Raw genomic sequence first — 20619 nt, forward strand, 5'->3', positions numbered from 1 at the left:
CAGCGACCGCCGAGTCGAGTCGTCAGGACGCCACGGGGCCTGCAGAGAATAACGTACTGTCTGGCTCTTTGCAGAAAGTTTGCTAATCCCTGTTTTGGAGAATATGCCCTTTGCTTCTCTGAAAGGGCAGGGAAACTGCGTCCACTGGTCTCGCTGTCTCATGCAACTTCCACCTGCATGGTCCCCGGCTGTGCCCGCAGAGGCGTGGCTGGAGTCACAGGCTTTCTGCCGTCCTACTGTGTGAGCTCGGCTGTGGGCTTTTGGGCCCAGGCTCTGTCTTCAGGCAGCGGGCAAGAATAGGCAGGGGAAGGCCCAGCATCGTCCCGAAGGAAGAATAAGGGCGCGTGAAACCTCCCGGCCCGAGTTCCCTGGTGTCCCTGGAACGCCATTCCTGCACAGTTGGAGGTCAGGTACGTCGGGTCAGTGCCGATCTTGGCAGCTTGTGAAGTGGTCGGCCCTGCCGGGTCCCCTTTGAGTTGAGTGGTTCCTGGCTGCTCCTGGCTGCCCTCTGGGAGTTACACGTGGAGTCGGGTGTCCCCCTGCCCTGTGACGTGCGAGCTACTTGGAGTGGCGTGTCAGAGATTCACAGAATAAAAAGTTGCAGCCTCGCTCTGGCCGGTTTGGCACAGTGGATAGAGCATTGGCCTGTGGCCTGAAGAGTCCTGGGTTCGATTCCGGTCAAGGGCATGTACCTCAGTTGCAGACTCGATCCCTGGCCCCTGTTTGGGGGGCATGCAGGAGGCAAACAATCGACGTGTCTCTTTCATCATTGATGTTTCTGTCTCTCACTCCCTCTCCCTTCCTCTCTGAAATCAATAAAAATATATTTTAAAAAAAGATTTGAATCTTAAAAAAAAGAGAAAGTTGCAGCCTCACTTGCCACAGCCATGAAAGCAAGAGAGATGGTGTCTGTTTTGTGAGCGTGCTAGGCGTGTGTGTTAGAAGCTTCCTTCCGCAGCGACCTCTATTCAGGATCTTACCAGATCACGTGAGCGAGTGCGTGGGCAGCTCTTCAAAAAGGAACAGGTCCTGCCCTAGCCGATTTGGCTCAGTGGATGTGTCTCTCGCACATCCATGTTTCTCTCTCTCCCGCCTCCCTCCCTCCCACCATCTCTAAAAATCAATGGAAAAATATCCTTGGGTGAGGATTAACAAAAAAAAGAAAAGAAATAAAAAGAAACAAGTCCTGTAGAAGATGACTCTGGGCCACCTTCATTCATATCCTCTCTCTCTCTTTTTTAAAAGGGCAAAATTTCAGCAACTTTATGGACTGCCTTTTAAAAGCCTGTGCTGCTGTTTCACAAGGCATGATAGACCCGCTCGTCTGGTCAGAGCTCTGTTTCATTAGTTTGAACTAACTTACAGAAACAGTTACAGCATCGAAAGAGTTAAGGCAAATTGGAATTCACAGAAAAGGCTAAGACACTTCATACTACGTTGAAAGAAAAAATGGGAGCTGCAGATTGGAGCGCCGTGGGCGCCATGGACTAGTTAGATGTGGCAAGCCCATTTCCTACACTGAGGAAACACATCACACGCCAAGTTAACTACCACAGCACCCACCCACGCACTGGGATAGGTCTTCATGGTCTTTGTACACCCAGAAAATGGAAGTTTTCTTTTCTTTTTGTTTTTCCTCCTTTTATTCCTTTTTTTTTTGCAATGTAACATTTGATAAAAATCTTTCATTTTGTTTTTTACTAAAATCACATTCTACCCATCACCACAATATCACTACAAACCAGCTAGGGCAGTGGTTCTCAACCTTGGCTGCACATTAGAATCACCTGGGAATCTTAAAAATCCTAATCTCAGAGGATGAGGCCCAGAAATCAGGATTTTAAAAAGATTCCCAGGTGATTTTAATGTGCAGCCAAGGTTGAGAACCACTGAGCCAGGGCAGTGGTCGGCAAACTGCGGCTCAGCAAACCATGGCTTGCGAGCCACATGAGGCTCTTTGGCCCCTTGAGTGTGGTTCTTCCACAAAATAGCGACTTCTGCGCATGGGCCACAAAGTTTCAATCGCACTGTACGTGTGCGCCCCCACGTGGTATTTTGTGGAAGAGCCACACTCAAGGGGCCAAAGAGCCGCACGCGGCTCACCACGGAGTTAGGGGAACAACTGCTAGATTAATTTAAGGGTTTTATGAACCTTACAAAACTTACAACAAAAGTAGTTTCCATTGATTTCCTTATAAATAGCGTTTTCAAGGACCTGGGCAACGCTGTGACTTCCTGAGCACAGCGGGGGAGAGCAGTCCACGCCTGTTCTGCTTCACAGCTTTCTTCACGTACGAACACCCATCTGTCCGCCTCAGGCACGCACTGGGTGGAAAGTATATGGAGAGAGGTCACTAGGCGTCTACAGACGCTGGCTTGCCGCCTCCGAGGGAGCCCCCTGGTCTGCACGTATGTGCGGGGCAAGCAGGCTCCTGCGGAGCGGGTGTGGCAGGCGTGCGTGTTGGCTGCTGCCTAGTGCCAGGTGCCTCGTGCCGGGCCGGGCTGGTCCGAGATGCGGCTGTAGTGACACGGGCGCTCCGCTGAGGCAGTTAACATGGCACTGGGTGCTATAGGTTGCATCCAGGAAGGACTTGCACCTGGTAGGCCGGTACGGGAGACAGAGTTTGGTAGGGTGTAGTAGAAATTTGAGTGATCGCTTGGTTTGTAGCGGTACTGTGTGTTGAAGGGTAAAATCTGTTCTTTTCTGTTTCTTTGTCTTTCTCTCTCTTTCTGCCTCCTCTTCCTCTCCACCCCTCTTCCCCCAGACCAGATCCCCTGAGATTTTAACTGAGGACCATTCTCCACGTGGGTGGGGGATGGCTGGACCCCACAATTCCGATGCTCGCCTTTCGGGGTCCCCTGCTCATGATTCTGCCCCTGTTGTGCAGCCCCAGGGGCCTGTCTGCTGTCTCAGGTCACTCTGCCCAATTGCTCAAGCCAGAAGCAAGGGTGCCGGCCTTGCCCTTCCTCCCATCCTGCACCAGCTGCCACAGGGTCTGCAAGCCGGCGGCTTCCTTTTCCTTCTTCTTTGCCTCTCTTACAATACGTAGTTCTGTTTTTCTGGACTACAGTGCAGGGGGCGCGAGGGGTTGAAGTGTTTCCAGAGGGAGACGCTGGGCAGGTGGGCCAGGCGTGGGCGCCTTGTGTCCTGCTGGGTCTCAGAGAAGTGAGGCGCTGCTGCAGCATGACGGGGCCTGGAGAGTCACCGGGGGTGTGGTCACAGCCTGTGCAGGGGGTGACCGCCCACAGGGAGAGGAGGCGTTCGAGAAGGTCTCAGCCACGCTAGCAAACGCAGGAAAGGGAAGCAGGCCGTGTGTGTGTGTTTCAGGCTTTTTCACTGCGGCCCACAGTATAAAATAAATGTAGCCCCACGCCAGGACCCGCCTTTGTGTACCTGCGTCTTTAATGATAAAGGCGCACAGGTGGCGCTTATGAGGCAGGCCCTGTTCTGAGTGTCTACTGTATTTATTTCCTCATTAGTCCTCTCAACCCCAGAAGGTGCTGTCATTTCTCTGCTTTTCGCCCAGGGAGTGGAGTGCCGTTCCCGAGGCCTCACAGCAAACAAGTGGTGAGCTGGGTTTGAACCCGCGCCCGGCTCTAGTGCCTGCGCTTTATCTCCCACCACTCTCCTCTCACAGAAAAAGCAAACATGTCGCAAAATAACATGCTTTTTTCTTTTTTTCTGATGCTTGCTATTTTATTTTATTTCATCCCCAAACTGCTGTTCAGACACGCTGCATACATTGATTTCCTGACCTGTTAGGTCCCCAACTGCTTTTTGAAAAATACTATCACGTCCTACTTCCAAAGTACCTCTTGCCTCCCACCTCCACCCCAGCGGCCACTCCCCCAGATTAGGTTCCCCATTACTTTTTTTTTTAAAATATATTTTATTGATTTTTTACAGAGAGGAAGGGAGAGGGACAGAGAGTTAGAAACATCAATGAGAGAGAAACATCGATCAGCTGCCTGCCTCCTGCAAACTCCCCACAGGGGATGTGCCTGCAAACAAGGTACATGCCCTTGACCGGAATTGAACCTCGGACCCTCGAGTCTGCAGGCCGACGCTCTATCCACTGAGCCAAACTGGTCAGGGCCCCATTACTTCTTACCTGGACGACCTCAGTGGCCTCCTAACGTTTCCCTCCATCCATTCTTCATGCGGAGCCGGAATAACTTGGGAACTGCATTTCTGACCGTATCGTTCCCCTGGTTTAAAATCCTCGGTGCCACGGTGCTCTTCGGGGCCTCACACTTGCTCCGTGGATGACAGTCAGTGTAGGCGTGAATGCGTCATTCTCAGGATTTCTGTGTGTTTTTCCTCAGGATCAAGATCTTCTCCCAGATAAATATTTTGAAGTCGACTTCCCACTCATAGTCACAAGAAAGGTGCACAGCATCAGGTAAGTGTGGTTTTCGCCTGAAGAGGGAATTCAGAGCCAGCCTCAGTGGGTAGCGTGTGGGTTGCCGGGACCTCGTTTTGTGCACGGCTTTCCTTTGCCCACCTCCCACCTCCATTCTTGCCCTGGGACCCTCATTCCAGCATGCCGTGCAGTCTTCGAAATGCAACACACCCTCTCCTGGGACACTGCCCACTGATGCAGCTCTCGAGGGAGAGTAGTGTGATTCTTCATGTGCATTTTGTTTGCTTCTTTATTCCCAGGGCATAGAGAGGTACTGGTTCAGAGTAGACGTGCAGTAAATATTTTTTGAGTGAATGAATGGAGACCGAAGTTAACCAGTGATTATATATGAGCTATTGTGGGGCCATTCCAGGTTTCAGAGCGTTTGCTGATCTTGGCTGAGAGCTTGTCGTTGCCTGGCACCAACTTGGGTTGTCTCATCCAGTCCTCAGAGCAGACTCATGAGTTAAGTGCTGTTAGCCCCTTTTACAGATGGGAAAACTGAGGCTCAAAGAAATTTGGTTAATTTGCCCAAGACCACCCAGCTAGCAAGGGGTCGAGCCAAGATTTAAACCTTGACTTCAAGCCCAAGGTCAGGGTTTCTTAATAGTGTTAACCCAGGCTTCCTCCCTCCTGTTTAAATCAGCCACTGAAACAAAATCCTGATTCTTGTATTTACAAAATTTAATAAGCATGAAAGCTTAAGCTTGTGCTTTAGAAATGCCTAATCCTCACAAACTGGAAATACTTTCCAAACTTTGGTTTTTCTTCTTTAGCCAATGATAATAAGATTTTTACCCTTCCCAAGTAGAAAAGAATATTTTACATGTAATGTGCTTTTCGGGCTGTGGCAATTCTGATGCCCTGAGGAGTGCGGAGGACGACGAAGCTTGTTCGAGCTCTGAGTAGGAGTGAGGAGGCTCGATGCGGGCCAGCGGCGCTCTCCGAGCGGAAAGGCATGCGTCTGTGCGTGCTGCCTGGGATACCGGCAGTTTGGCGCTCTGATTTTTTTCATAGTCTTGATTGGGGGCGTTATCACATAAATGTTCCTGAACTTTAGGTCTGAGTACGTGAATTATTGGAGTTACCTGTGAGAAACAGTGGGTATCTTTAGGGTTCTGTTTGAGAAGAGGCGGACAGCTGGCGATGGCGAGACCCGCACTGCGATGCCGGGAGTTGCTGCAGCCTGTCTCGCTCAGTTTGTGGTTGGCCTCGGATCTGAGTGTGATGCTCAGCTGACCTAACCGAGACGCGTGTCCCTGGAGTTCCCCTAGGTCAGTGGTCGGCAAACTCATTAGTCAACAGAGCCAAATATTAACAGTACAACGATTGACATTTCTTTTGAGAGCCACATTTTTTAAACTTAAACTATATAGGTAGGTACATTGTTATTAACTTAATTAGGGTACTCCTAAGGCTTAGGAAGAGCCACACTCAAGAGGGCAAAGAGCCGCATGTGGCTCGCGAGCCGCAGTTTGCCGACCACGGCCCTGGGTGCCTCGGGTCGGAGGGACTTGAACAGAGTCCCCACCACAGCAGCCATCACATTTGCCACTTTTCAGTGGTGTCTGCATTTGTGCAGCAGATAAGCCGCCTGACTCCTCTTTCTCTTTCCCACCTTCCGTAGGTCCAGGCCTCTCCTGTCAAAGCCCATTTTAGAATTACATTCAGAGGACACACTCCAAGGCGGCAAGTATCCCCCCTGGTGGTGCTGTATGGACCACATCGCCGTTGTTGCTTGACTCCCCCTTTCCTTTTTAAAGATGGCGTGTGTGTGCATGTGCGTGCAGGCGCGTGTGTGTGTGCATGTGTGTGTGTGTGCACCTGTGCACATGATGTCACACAGTGTCTACTTCTGATCCATGTACACTTCCTTCACAGTTACCAGGAAGGATTTTAAAACAGCTATTTGTGACTTATTAGATGTCCATAGACCCCTAATCTTAAATCTTTAAAAAATATTTAAATTAGTTGCCAACGTTTTGAAAAGAGGAGGTTTTTAATGAAAACCTGCTTTCCTGCTTTCCTTGGAAAGAGCAGATCTGGCAACTGCGCCCTCACTCCTGCAGGGAAGTGCTTGAGATGGGTGAGTGGCGCTTCTGTCCCCCTCTGCTGTCTTTGGCCTAACGTGCCTCACCCACTGTCACCTCCTGGGCCCCAGCACTCAAGCATTCCCCTCCAGTTTTATTTTATTTTATCATTTTTTTGGTTAATCCTCACCTGAGGATATTTTTTCCATTGGTTTTTAGAGAGAGGGAGAGGGAGGATGAAAGAGAGAGAGAGAGAGAGAGAGAGAGAAACTTGGATGTGAAAGAAACACATCAATTGGCTGCCTCCTGCCCGTGCCCTGACCAGAGCCGGGGATTGAACTATTTTCTGTCAAAGGTAATATCTTACAAATTGGCACAGCACTTAGAGAGCAGCCTGCCGTCACTACCAGTGTGAAGCAGGCTTACTTGTCGCCCTCCTCACGTATAACCTACTTTTCTAAATTGAAATCTGTTCGACATCAGCACTGTGTAATGCAGGGTGTGCCTGTTAATTCGATACGGTTATATGTTGTAGTATGACTGCCAGTGTAGTGGTAATTAGTGCCTCTAGCATGCCACATAATTATCGTTTCCTTTTGGCGGTCGGGATAATGGAGATCCAGTTTCTTAGCAGCTTTGAGGACTAGGGTGCCGGGTCGCCAGTGGGCACGGCGTGCATTGGGTCTCTAGGACGTATTTGCTCCTCGGTGCAGGTGTGTGCCCTGAGCACCAGCTCTGTCTTAGGCCCTGTGGTGAGCATCCCTGTGTGTGTGTCACAGCACAGGTTCCTCTGCACTTTAAAGAGGTCATGAGGCAGTGCTTCCTGACGCATGCGCAGGGGTGCTCATCGCAGTGCCCACGGCAGAGACCACCTGGGAATGCCACGTCTGCTCGGGAGGGATTGGCTCAGTCAGCTGTTTTATCCACTCAGCAGAACGCCATGAAGGCACTGTGAAGCAGGAAAAGCATTTTTCAAAACATATGGAGTGGCCCCATTTTCTCTCTCTCTCTCTCTCTCTCTCTCTCTCTCTCTCTCTCTCTCTCTCTCTCTCTGTGTGTGTGTGTGTGTAGAGAGAGAGAGAGGGAGAGAGAGGGAGGGAGAGTTTGTGTTGTGTCTGTGAGTTTAAGCACATAGGAAAAAAAGCTGGAACGTTATACACCAAAACACTAATAGCTGTTTTGGGAAATGTAATAATCAGTTAGTTTTCACCCTCCTCTTACCTGATTTTTTAAAATAATGAGCATGCACTTTTATAATAGAGAAAAACAATAACTAATTTTGAGGAAGCCCTGTCCATTGGAATTAACAACCTCTTCTTCATTTATTTCTGTTGAAATGGTCTTCTCTTGTATTTGCAGATGGACACATGTTGGATTCAAAGAGATACGCCCTTATTGGAGCAGATCTTCGAGATTTAGCCACACTGGAAGAGAAACTAAAGAAATGTAACATGAACACACAGTGAGATTTTTTTTAACCTCTTACACGTGTGTGGTCTCATGCTAATGTGAGATAAGGCCAGTTGGCAGTGCAGCGGGATACCCAGGCCCCGTTTCGGTTCATCCCTACCTTGAGTGATTTTCTGGACTTGTTAGGAGCACTGTTTCTCGAGTCTGTTTCACATCAGAATAACCTGTATTGCTTTTGTAAAATACTGATGTGTAACATAAACAAAGCTTGGTAGAAGGTAATTGTGTGCATAGAAGCATACAACTGCAACACACAAAGAAAGGATTAGCTTCCAGAATATATAAAAAACAGCTACTGTAAAAAAAAGTCCCGTAGACAAATGGGCAGAAAAAAACGACAAGGCAGCTCAGAGAAGAAAGTAAAGAACATCGTAGGACAAGGGTAGGGAACCACAGTAGTAATCAGATGAAATTCCATGTTGCTTCCATCAAGTTGGCAAAAATGTAAAAGCCTGGCAGTATTAAGTGTTGGCAAGGTGACGGGGTAAAAGGAATGGGTCCGAGCACCGGTGACGTGAGCTCAGTAGGCCGAGGGGGAGGACGGTCGGAGACACCTAGTGAGATCGCACAGGTGTGCACCCTGTGCCCCAGCAGCTCCACCTCCAGCTGTGTCCCCTGCACGTATGCACAGGTGGGTGTTCATTGAAGCCACCGTTTTTATTTATTATTTTTTTTTAATCCTCAACCCAGGATATTTTTTCCATTGATTTTTTTTTAGAGTGGAAGAGAGGGGAGTGAGGGGGGACAGAGAGAGAGAAACATCAATGTGAGAGAGACACATCGATTGATTGCCTCTAGTTCACACCCTGACGGGGCGGCCAGAGATCGAGCCTACAACTGAGGTACTTGTCCTTGACCAGGAATCGAACCCACAACCCTTTGATCCGAGGGCTGGCACTCTAACCACTGAGCCAAATCGGCCAGGGCATAGGCAGTGTTTTTAGTAGCAGAAAACTGAACACAACTTAAATATCCATCAGGAGGGGAATGGATGAATAACCTATATCAGTGGTTGGCAAACTGCGGCTCGCGAGCCACATGCGGCTCTTTGGCCCCTTGAGTGTGGCTCTTCCACAAAATACCACGTGCGGGCGCGTACGTACAGTGTGATTGAAACTTTGTGGCCCACGTGCAGAAGTCGGTATTTTGTGGAAGAGCCACAAAAAAAAGAAACTGAAGGCAAAAATCAATGGCAAATGATGAAATAAAGTAGCAAGGAGGGGATCACTGCTGGAGAGGAAAGGGGCCGCAGAGCATGGCCCGAGGCTAACGTCCTTCAGGGGGAAGGACGGGTCCCCGTTCTTCTGAGAGGGCGAAAGGAGTAAGAACAGGTGCACATCCAGGTGGCCTGCCGGCGACTGAGGGAGGGGAGTTAAGGAGTCAAAGCTTGGTCTTCCCAACACATCTTTCACTTATGCGGGGATGGCTGTCGGGCTGCGTCTGGAAGTTTTTGTTGGCCTGTTTCGCCTGGAATCGTCCGCCAGGCTGTCATTAGGAGGTACAGACCCACCTGTCCCTTCTTCCCTCTGGGGAACGTTTATGTGCTGCACAGATTGCAAGATGTAGTGCGCTCCCTGGCAGAGGTGAGTGCTGGCGTTCAAGGACACGACTGGTTCCCCGGGCAGGTTAGGGAGTGAAGGTCGGCAGTGGGCGTGGAAGCCGGCCCGGGAAGCCCGCAGCCCGTCCACACTGAGGACTCTCACGCTGGGTTCCGTCTGACCGCTCCTGTTGGTGAATAGGAGTGGGGTTTGCTCTGTTTGCTTAAAATCCTCTTTGAGTCAGTGTTCCCTTTCCCTTTCCGAAATGAAGGCTTTCAGATATTTCCCTAGCAGTTTATTGCTTTTCCTAATTCGTTCAGTACTTGGGTCCGGTTAGTGAGAATGGATATTAAGTATAACGTACTTTCTTGGGGGCTGATGTCGGAGCACAGCTCCTCCTCTGCCAGGGGCTGTCCCCCGTGGACGCCGGGTATGAGCAGTCGTAGGCGTATAGGAGAGACTTCATTGCAGACCAAGTAGCCATTGCTCACAAGGAGCCGCCAGGCAAAACAGATCTGCAAAGTAGCCCCACCAGGCAGCCGCGCACCGGCTGGTCAGTGCCAGTCTTTCTACCAACTCAGACAAAAGAGGCTTCTCGCCAAATAGTGACGTCGGTCTTTGGGTCATAGGAAGGCACGCCTGCGCCGTGCGTACAGTAAACTGCCGGGTCATTGCCTTTGCACAGGCGTATGGCACATTGGTCTTGAACATCCGGCGTGTTCTGATTAGGGTTCCCACAACTGATCACGCTGTTCTCAATTCTTCATGGTGTAGCTTATAGAAAAACTAGATTCCGTTAAACGAATGCCAGTATTTCTGCATCTGTCAGCCAGCTCTTCATGTGTAACAAATCCTTCCAAACGCAGAGGTTTCAAACAGCTCACTGTCTAGTTGCTCAGGATTCTGAGTTGACAGTTTGGGCTGGGCCTAGCTGGGTGGTTCTTCTGCCGGGAGACCCAGCTTAGCTAATATCCTTTGGGGTCACATGCGTGTGTGTGTGTGCGCGTGCGCACACACGTGCGCACAGGCAGGTCGCTGGGGCTGACTCCCTGTCACTGGGCTGCCTCATTCACCCAGGGGCCTCCCCTGCGACGGCCCGCGAGCTTGGATTCACTCGCACAGTGGTCTTAGGTTGCCGAGTGCAGCAAGAGAGCAAGTGCCCATGTGCAAGGGATTGTCAGACTTCTTGTTTGCTCCTTGTTCATTGGCCAAAGCATGCTGCAGACTGACCCAGACTCCGGGGGAGGAAATGCCCTCCTCCTCTTCATGGCGGAACCTGCAGTTTGGTATTGCTGCTGGGGGGCCAGGTCGGGGAGGGTCCGCAGCCATTCAACTCATTCTCACAAGCCAGACATGCCACGCTCGGGCTCACCTGTGTGCAGCATGTCTCGGACATGGCGGTGTCACCTGGGCTGTGCAGAGGGGCCATGTGCTTGCAGAGTGCTGCTGGGCCCTGGCTGTGACTGCCCTGCCAGCACTGTGGCACGTGCCCAGCCAGAGTGCCAGCCGGTGAACACGTGCCTGCTCTTTTCTCCCAAGGTTGCCGACACTCCTGGTGACCGAGTGTGTGCTGGTCTACATGACTCCGGAGCAGTCTGCAAACCTAATCAAGTGGGCAGCCAACAGTTTTGAGACCGCCATGTTCATCAGCTACGAACAGGTAAGAGGAAGCACGAGAAATCCGCGTCCTGCCCTGGAGCCAGGGTGGCTCTGCCTCGGAGCACCGGACCTGCTTCTGCTCTTTCTTTTCCTTCTGCCTCCGGCTAACGCAGTGATGGCAAACCTATGACACGCGTGTCAGCGGTGACACGCGAACTCATTTTTTTTGGTTGATTTTTCTTTGTTAAATGGCATTTAAATATATAAAATAAATATCAAAAATATAAGTCTTTGTTTTACTATGGTTGCAAATATCAAAAAATTTCTATATGTGACACGGCACCAGAGTTAAGTTAGGGTTTTTCAAAATGCTGACACGCCGAGCTCAAAAGGTTCGCCATCACGGGGCTAACGTCTCCTTTATTAGTCAGTGCTCGCAGGCCCGCTGCTCCGGAGCCCTTGACCTCCTGTAAACTTTTAGCCTGAGTTTTTGGAACTGCTGTATTGGCCCTTAGGGAAGGTTCTTGAGTTCCTATTTGATCACTGTATTTCCTATACTATCGAGTTGGAGCCCTGGATGGAGGGAGTTTTGGTTGCCTGCCCTGTAGGGGTGGCAAACTCATTGCCCTCAGAGGTGGGCACGGGGTGCAAGGGGAGGAAGTTGGCAGATGAGTGCTGTGGAGGGTGGGGACTAAGGGGCCCAGCCATCCTGCTCCAGCTCACGAGAGCGGCCTCCGCAGTGCCAGCCTGTGAGGCCTGTGAGCCTCCAGTTGCTTTTCAGAAGTTAGAAAGCAGGGTTGCCGGGGTTCTTGTCCCAGCATCAAGAAGGACTCAGGAATCTGGAGAAGGGGCTGTGCGTAGATAACATAGGAATCCAGAGACTAACAGAGTCCGGAGACGAAATATAATTTTGAAAGGCATTGGGGGTCAGAGGAGCTTAGCTAAAGGAGCTAAGTTCTAAGATCTTAAGTCTAAGGCCTTAGGTTCTCTCCTCGTCCCCAGGACCCCATGCTTTTTATTAACACAACTTGTCCTGAGGCGAGGCAGGGATATACACCTCAAAGGGTCAGGATTTGGTACAGAGTCCATTGTCAGAATGGGGGAATTAGCCTACGGCTGTTCAGGTGTTTGGCCAGTAGGAGGCAATAACATGTAGATTAAGATGCCCTGAGCTGTCTGGCAGCCACAATCAGTTTCCTATTCAGGTTTGGGGAAATGCCTTTAGCCATTCCCAACAGGTGACTACATGTGTGACTCAACCCTGTTGAGTCCCCAAGTCTCATCAACCTTTTGATGAAACTCTTGAAATTATGACCTGCTGGAATTGGTGACACAGGATTTTTAAAAAATGTATTTGTATTGATTTCAGAGAGGAAGGGAGAGAGAAAGAGATAGAAACATCAATGATGAGAGAGAATCATTGATTGGCTGCTTCCTGCACACCCCCTACTGGGGATCGAGCCCACAACCTGGGTATGTGCCCAGACCAGGAATTACACTGTGACCTCCTGGATCATAGATTGACCCTCAACCAGTGAGCCACGCCAGCCAGGCAGAAATGCAGGATTTTAACGTAACATTTCCTAATTTCTAAATTCACCGAGTCTGGCCCTCTGGCTGCGGGTTTGCTGACTGGGTTGTTCCAGAGCTTTGGGATTGTCCAGCTGGGGTCCAAAGCTGGCCCTGGGTCTTATCGGCTGTGAGACCTGAGGCAGAACTGCGCGGGGTTGGGAATCCGTGCTCTGGAGGTAGGCTGCGTAGCTGTGTGACCAGGACTCGGTAAGTCACCTCTCTGTGCCCGTGTCCTCATCTGAAAATGAGGATGATAACGTCCGACTTCATCGTGTTGTTGACAGCAGCCCCTGGCTGTGAAGGCAGTGCTGGCGGCTAGTGGCCCGCTCTGAGCCCTGCTCTCTGTTCATAAAGAGAGAAGATGCCACCTCGGGTTTGTGGGCGTTCATGAGATGCACACGGAAAGCACCGAGGCCACGCGTGCTGATGTCACTGTTTATTGTAGTTTTGTTAGTTGTATTCATTTTGTTTTCTATCATATTTTATTTTATATTTATGGCAGATGAGAGCAGTGCAGGCCTTGCCCACGGTGGCGTGATTATGGGCAGACCAGGGCTAGACCTGGGCTCCTCGTCCGCCCACCCAGTCCCGGCTCCTGTGTAGGTGGGTCCTGGTGGGTTGATTTCCTCCTCCCTCTGTGACTGGGGGCGGTCCTCAGACTCAGTCTTCAGTCCTGGCGAGTGGGCGCAGTGCAGCTGGCCTCCTCGACCTTCTCTCTTCTGCTGTGAATAATTCCGGGAGCCTGCTGCATGCAGGATGCCACTCCTGGGGAAAATGAATCCGCTCTCCCTGTGCTCCCCACATCTCGGCTGTCTGCTGCTTCGTTCACCTGGCTTCACTGGTGTGCTCCTCTATCCAACAGCACCGAGGGGGCGGACGATGGGGGATTCAGCAAGTTTAGGCCAGAGACCCTGTCACTTTGGAGCAGGCCTGGGAATGGGCCAGTGCCCAATATGTTGTCCACACTGTCCCCAAACCGGTTCAGCTCCCCCCACAACTTAACTCAGTAATTTTATCACAAATACAAATCACCGGCATCCTCACGTGTATTAATGCTCACATGCCTTACATTAGTTCCTAACTAGTTTAAAATGACAAAACCACGTGGGCGATGGCAACTACAATAATGATAATAATAGCGAATGCTATGCTGTGAGTTTCACACGTGTTAACCTATTTAATCACAGCAACCCACAGGGTAGGTCCTGTCCTCGTGGTTTTACAGGTGAGGGGACTGAAGCACAGCGGGTAGGCAGCTCGGTCAGAGTCTCCCGGCGGTCAGGTGTCGGGCCGGGACTCACACTCGGGCAGCGCAGCGAGGGAGTGTGTGTGACAGACGCCCTCCCTCCCGATGAACAGTGTGCCATCCGACGCCTAGTGCCACGTAAGCCATACACATGCAGCACAGGAGAAAACCCTGGCCACCTGACCTGTTACAGTGAATCTTTGCCACTTTGTATATGACAACGTCACAGTGCACATATGCCGTAATAGATGGTGTGCTGTGGCGTTTGTGCACATACAGAATTTAATTATTATTATTATTATTTTTTAAATATATATATATATATATATATATATATATATATATATATATATATATATATTATTGATTTTTACAGAGAGGAAGGGAGAGCGATAGAGAGCCAGAAACATCGATGAGAGAGAAACATCGATCAGCTGCCTCCTGCACACTCCCCACTGGGGATGTGCCCGCAACCAAGGCACATGCCCTTGACTGGAATTGAATCCGGGACCCTTGAGTCGCAGGCCGACGCTCTATCCACTGAGCCAAACCGGTCAGGGCTTTAATTATTTTTTTTAACTTTTTAAAAAAATTAACTTTTTAACATTTTAAGTGCCTGTAGTACAATAGACAGTGTTGTGTGTGGTTTTTTTAAATCCTCACCTGAGAATATTTTTCCATTGATTTTTAGAGAGTAGAAGAGGGAGGGAAAGACAGAGAGAAATATCAATGTGAGAGAAACATCGATTGGTTGCCTCCCATATATGCCCTGATCAGGGCCCGAGCCAGGGAGGAGCCTGCAATCGAGGTACATGCCCTTTGGTCCGCAGGCCGACGCTGTATCCACTGAGCCAAACCAGCTAGGCCTTAATTAGAGTGTTTCACACAAGTTTTTTTGTTTTTTTTTTATCCAAAAGTAACACTATATCCAGAATAGAAAAATATCAAATAGTACAGAAGGGCAGACAAGGAATGTAAGTCTCTCTTACCCCCAACCTCAGCCCTCTCACCTGGGAAGCCACTTTGCCAGATTCCAGAATTTTTCTATGCATATGCAAATGTAGAGATTTTTTTTTCTTCTTAAATGCAGATGGGAGAATACAGTAGACATTCCCCTGGACCAGTTGTTCTCAACCTTCTGGCCCTTTAAATACAGTTCCTCATGTTGTGACCCAACCATGAAATTACTTTCGTTGCTACTTCATAACTGTAATGTTGCTACTGTTATGAATCGTCATGTAAATATCTGATATGCAGGATGGTCTTAGGCGACCCCTGTGAAAGGGTCGTTCTGCTGCTAAAGGGGTCGCGGCCCACAGGTTGAGAACCGCTGCCCTGGACCTTTTTTTTCAGGAGTTCTTAGAGCTTAGAGATCATTCCGTAGTGGGTGTGTGTGTCTTTCCTGCTTCCTTGGCTCTGTGGTATTCCATCGTGTAGAACATGCAGAATTTACTGCGCCCAGGTGATGCGTTTAGCTCTTCGGCTCTCCGGTCTGCAGCGCTGCAGTGGACGCCCTTGCACCTCCGTGCACATGGGCAGGTGCACCTGCAGGAGAAGCTGGGCCCGGGCGGGTTCTTGCGGGGAGCGGTTAGCGGGGTGGGGGAGGGAGGGTACAGCTGCCTCCAGGGGCCGCCGGTTCATGCCCCCATCAGCGCTGCGCAGACTGCATGGCCTGCACTGGGTACCCACAGACCTCAGTCCTCACTGTGAGAAGTAGGGTGCTGTTGTATTTGCGTGTGTGAGAGAACACCCTAATGGCGATGCCTGGCTGCTCTTCCCTCCCCAGGTGAACATGGATGACCGGTTTGGGCAGATCATGATCGAAAACCTGCGGAGACGACAGTGTGACCTGGCGGGGGTGGAGCCCTGCAAGTCCTTAGAGTCCCAGGTCAGAGCAGAGGCGGGGCATCCTCTCACACCCTTGGCCAGCCTCGCAGGAGGAGCGCCCGCCTGCGGGCCAGGCTCGTGTGGCCACTGGTTCTCACGCTAGTGCAGTCCAACCCTGCTTCCCATGTTGGTATCAAGTGCATATTTCCTACACCCTATTATTTACCTTTTTATTATGCATTTTTCAAACAACAGAAAAGTAGAGGGAATAGTAAAACCAACAGCCATGTCCCATCAGCCAGCTTCAATAATTAATATTCTGTAAATACTGCTCATTCCCTCCAAACTTTTATTGGTGGTGGTATTGGACTGTTGTAAGGCAAATCCCAGATAGTATATCATTTCCCGCCTAAATACTCAGTATAAATCTCCAGTAGACCAATAGGAATGATGATACCATGATTACAGCTTACCAATTGGCAGTAACTCCTTCGTAGCATCTAACACCCAGTTCATGTTCAGTTTTCCGCAGTTATTTTTTAAAATGTTCAGAGTTGGTGCATTTGAATCTTTTTTATTTATTTATTTATTTTTTGCTGAAGAGATACCTCCCAGTCTGCCCTCATTTAAATAGGTACTGCATGTTCAGTGTAGAACATTGGGAAATAAAAAGAAGGAAGACGGTAGGGGCCGGGATGGGCTTTTGAAGGAGGAGGCATGTAAGGAATTCTCAGTGCTTAGAGACGCCCGCATTCACGACTATTCCTTGTGGCTCTTCATTCTCTCCGTTCTCCTCGCACGGCTCAGAGGGAGCGGTTCCTGTCGAACGGGTGGGAAACGGCGTCGGCCGTGAACATGATGGAATTGTACAGCAGGCTACCTCGGGCCGAAGTCAGCAGGTACGGCACCCCGTCCTGTCCTCTCACGTAGACTCCTCGTGAATCACGTTGCCCTCCTGATTCACACTAAACACTCCGCCTGACGGAACGCAGCAGCTCTTAGCCGAGATAGGGTTTGCGCCCAAACAGGTGACCTTCATCCTCCCGAAGCGGGGACACCTGCAGAGCTCCCAGGGCTGCCTCCAGGTGGACACTGGGTGATCCTCGTGGTTGGAGTGGGAGGAAAGGGCTCTCACAGGTTTTTAAATGGGCTTTTCCTCTCATTGTAACAAATACACGCTGGTTCTAGAATTCTACCACTGAACCACCAATGCGCGCAACACGCTGGTTCTAAAAAAGTTTCCAAGCCTGTAAAGCAGCTGAGGTTTAAAGTTGTGCTTTCTGCACCCAGGCCTCCAGAGAGCCATTCACAAGCGGGCGCCCCCTTTCTCTCACCCACGCCCCCTGAGGGCCGCTCACAAGCGGGCGCCCCCTTTCTCTCACCCACGCCCCCTGAGAGCCATTCACAAGCGGGCGCCCCCTTTCTCTCACCCATGCCCCCTGAGAGCCATTCACAAGCGGGCGCCCCCTTTCTCTCACCCACGCCCCCTGAGAGTCATTCACAAGCGGGTGCCCCCTTTCTCTCACCCACGCCCCCTGAGAGCCATTCACAAGCGGGCGCCACCCTTTCTCTCACCCACGCCCCCTGAGAGCCATTCACAAGCGGGCGCCCCCTTTCTCTCACCCACGCCCCCTGAGAGCCATTCACAAGCGGGCGCCCCCTTTCTCTCACCCACGCCCCCTGAGAGCCATTCACAAGCGGGCGCCCCCTTTTCTCTCACCCACGCCCCCTGAGGGCCATTCACAAGCGGGCGCCCCCTTTCTCTCACCCACGCCCCCTGAGGGCCGCTCAGAAGCAGGTGCCCCCCTTCTCTCACCCACGCCCTCTGAGGGCCGCTCACAAGTGGGGCACCCCCCTTTCTCTGCACCTATAAAGAGAAGTGCTTACTGGCAGATTAGTGCTTTTTAATCGGTAGATTCACATTACACGTGTGTCTATAAACCACCTTGCTTTCTAACAAACCTAACAATAGGTTATATTTATCTTTACCTGTCACAGCAGTGCGGTCCCTGTGGCCAGGGGGTGTATCGCTCCTGTGGTGTGTGGACGTGTGGGTGGATGGTGGTGTCCTGTGTTTTGTTTTGTTTCTCTCTCTCTTTTCCTCTCCCTTCTCTCTCTAAAAAAAACACCAACACAATAAAAACATAATTAAAAAACACCACTGCAGGACACGTGGCCACGCTCGCCTCTGGCCAGTGTGGGCGCCAGCGTGTTCAGTTTCTGTCATTCTGTACTTCCGCTCTGTGCTTCCTCCTGCCTTTGGGGACCCACAGGTAGAGTTGTTGGTCTCTTGCAAGATACTGAGAAAATACTTGGTCTTGCCTCGCCACAGCCCTTCTTAACTGTGGGAAGCACGACTTGTTTCCCAGTCTGTACGTCGGATCCTTGAAGTGCTGTCTCCACGGGATCCGGCCGATGCCTCCTGGGTTCTAGTTTTCCATCCCCACGGGCTGGTCTCCACTGGCTTCATGTCAGCGGGACTGTTGTGAGGAGCCCTGGTCTGGCACCTGTGACGGCACGGGGCTCGCGGCTCTCCTGGGAGCCCGGGGAGGAGCCTCACCGCCTGGGCCAACGGGCAGCGGCTCCGGGGCAGCCCGTCTCATGTCGCCAAGGCCTTTGCAGACACGCATCCCAACAGAGGGGGGTGAGGGGGACAGCTCTGGTGTGTCTGCCCTGGGCACGGTCCTCCCCACTCTGAACGCCATGTAGTTGGTGTCCACATTCGCCAAGGGTTTTGGAGGATACTGCGCATGAAGAGCCCAAGGCAGGCCTGTTCGCCGAGCCGGTGCTGCCTGCGCAGTGAGTGCTGCGCCCTTTCTAAGCACAAGAGGAATAACTGGCCCGAACCGGGCAGAGATGAGCCTGCGTGTGGCGTTCGCAGCCGAGCTTGGAGGTCACCGCCTTGGTAGGGTGCTGGTTTCTTCTGGAACTTGGTATCAGGACGCCTGCCTTGAATGTCTTCTGATTCGTTGGGAACATCAGTCAGGAAGCAACCGAAGTCCTTTATGGTCACTTCAGATGTGACCCTTAGGCCTGAATACCGAGGCAGGAACACACACACACACGAACAGAAACGTGAAACGTGCACAAATGTGCACATACGCACCCCCCTCCCCCATCCCCACACACAGCTTGGGCAAAAGCCAATGCCCAGTGCTGCTGTTGGCTATTGTGAATAGTAGGAATATGGGTCATGTTTTATTTTTTTCATACTTTTTGGAAATGCCTGAATTCCATTCCCCCCCCCCCCGTGTGTGTGCATATGGCAGAAAATATTAAAAAACCCCATTTCATATATTTGTGCATGTTTCAATGTGTGCATACCTTCAAAAAGTTTACATTTAAAATGCTGTTTTGAAAAAAATCATACAAACATGATTAAGAAAAAGAAACGAACAAAAACAAAAGCCCTCACCCTACTCACTGCTCGCCACTACCTTCTGGCGGTGTTTTCTGTGGTTTCCAAGATGGTCTGCTCTGTGCACGTATGAGCACAGCGCCTCTCTGTGTAGAGGCAGTAAACCACGCACCTTACCGCCTGAGCCGCCTGCGGTCTAAAGGCCGTGCTGCGTCCCAGAGGCTGTCCTGCAGGCTGCGGGCGTCCGTGCACGCTGGCCCCGCCAGCGTCTCTAGGTCAGGGTCTGTGCTGTCCCGGCGTGGCGGCCGGAAGCTTCGGTGAGTGCTCTGGGACGCGGCCCGGAGCAGGTGCAGGGTAGGGCATCCCGCTGCGAGCTGACAGGTGCCGCTGGCATCGCGCCTCCCCAGTCCTCTCCACGGCATGCTGGCCTTGTGATCCTCGTCAGTCTGAGGGGTAGGAAGGTGTCAAGTATTTAAATCTACATTTCTCAAAAGTGAAATTGAAAACCTCTTGTTTTTCTTTTCTAGTGGACTTGTCTTTTAAAAATTAAAGTACAGTGGGGCCTTGACTTACGAGTGTCCTGACTAACGAGTTTTTCGAGATACGAGCCGTCTCTCGGCCGATTTTTTGCTTTGAGTTGCGAGCTAAAATTCGGGTTACGAGCCAGCTTCAGATGCTCCACCGCTAGTTGGCGCAGCGAACGCCACAGTGAACGCCACAACATCAGCCCAGCATCACGTGTCTCACTCGTTCACTTTTTGATTTGACATACGAGTAATTTGAGTTACGAGCTCCGTCACGGAATGAATTAAACTTGTGTCAAGGCCCCACTGTATAGTTGACACATAGCATTAAAATTTTTTTAATTTTTTTTAATTAAATCTTTATTGTTCAGATTATTACATTTGTTCCTTTTTTTCCCCCCCATAACTCCCCTCCTCCCAGTTCCCGCCCCACCCTCCGCCCTCACTCCCCACCCACTGTCCTCATCCATAGGTGCACGATTTTTGTCCAGTCTCTTCCCACATCTCCCACACCCCTTTCCCCCCAAGAATAGTCAGTCCATTCCCTTTCTATGTCCCTGATTCTATTATAATCAACAGTTCATTCTGTTCATCAGATTATTTATTCACTTGATTCTTAGATTCACTTGTTGATAGATGCATATTTGTTGTTCATAATTTGTATCTTTACCTTTTTCTTCCTCTTCCTCTTCTTAAAGGATACCTTTCAGCATTTCATATAATCCTGGTTTGGTGGTGATGAACTCCTTTAGCTTTTCCTTATCTGTGAAGCTCTTTATCTGACCTTCAATTCTGAATGATAGCTTTGCTGGATAAAGTAATCTTGGTTGTAGGTTCTTGGTATTCATCACTTTGAATATTTCTTGCCACTCCCTTCTGGCCTGCAAAGTTTCTGTTGAGAAATCAGCTGACAGTCGTATGGGTATTCCCTTGTAGGTAACTGAGTTTCTTTCTCTTGCTGTTTTTAAGATTCTCTCTTTATCTTTTGCTCTTGGCATTTTAATGATGATGTGTCTTGGTGTGGTCCTCTTTGGATTCCTTTTGTTTGGGGT

At 50.5% G+C, this 20619-nt stretch overlaps 1 protein-coding gene across 2 annotated transcripts in view; it reads left to right on the top strand.

Annotated features, from left to right (window-relative positions):
• Positions 1-20619, top strand: part of LCMT1 (leucine carboxyl methyltransferase 1) — a 42977-nt gene that overhangs the window by 18009 nt on the left and 4349 nt on the right. For both annotated transcript variants that reach the window (XM_059692135.1, XM_059692134.1), the window contains 6 exons: positions 4327-4403; positions 6031-6092; positions 7793-7895; positions 10981-11101; positions 15645-15746; positions 16493-16584. In XM_059692135.1, coding sequence (XP_059548118.1) covers positions 4327-4403; positions 6031-6092; positions 7793-7895; positions 10981-11101; positions 15645-15746; positions 16493-16584 — 557 coding nt within the window. The remainder of the gene's footprint in view (positions 1-4326; positions 4404-6030; positions 6093-7792; positions 7896-10980; positions 11102-15644; positions 15747-16492; positions 16585-20619) is intronic.

This window comes from Myotis daubentonii, chromosome 4 (genome assembly GCF_963259705.1).
Source record: "Myotis daubentonii chromosome 4, mMyoDau2.1, whole genome shotgun sequence".
In the NCBI taxonomy this organism is placed as follows: Eukaryota; Metazoa; Chordata; class Mammalia; order Chiroptera; family Vespertilionidae; genus Myotis; species Myotis daubentonii.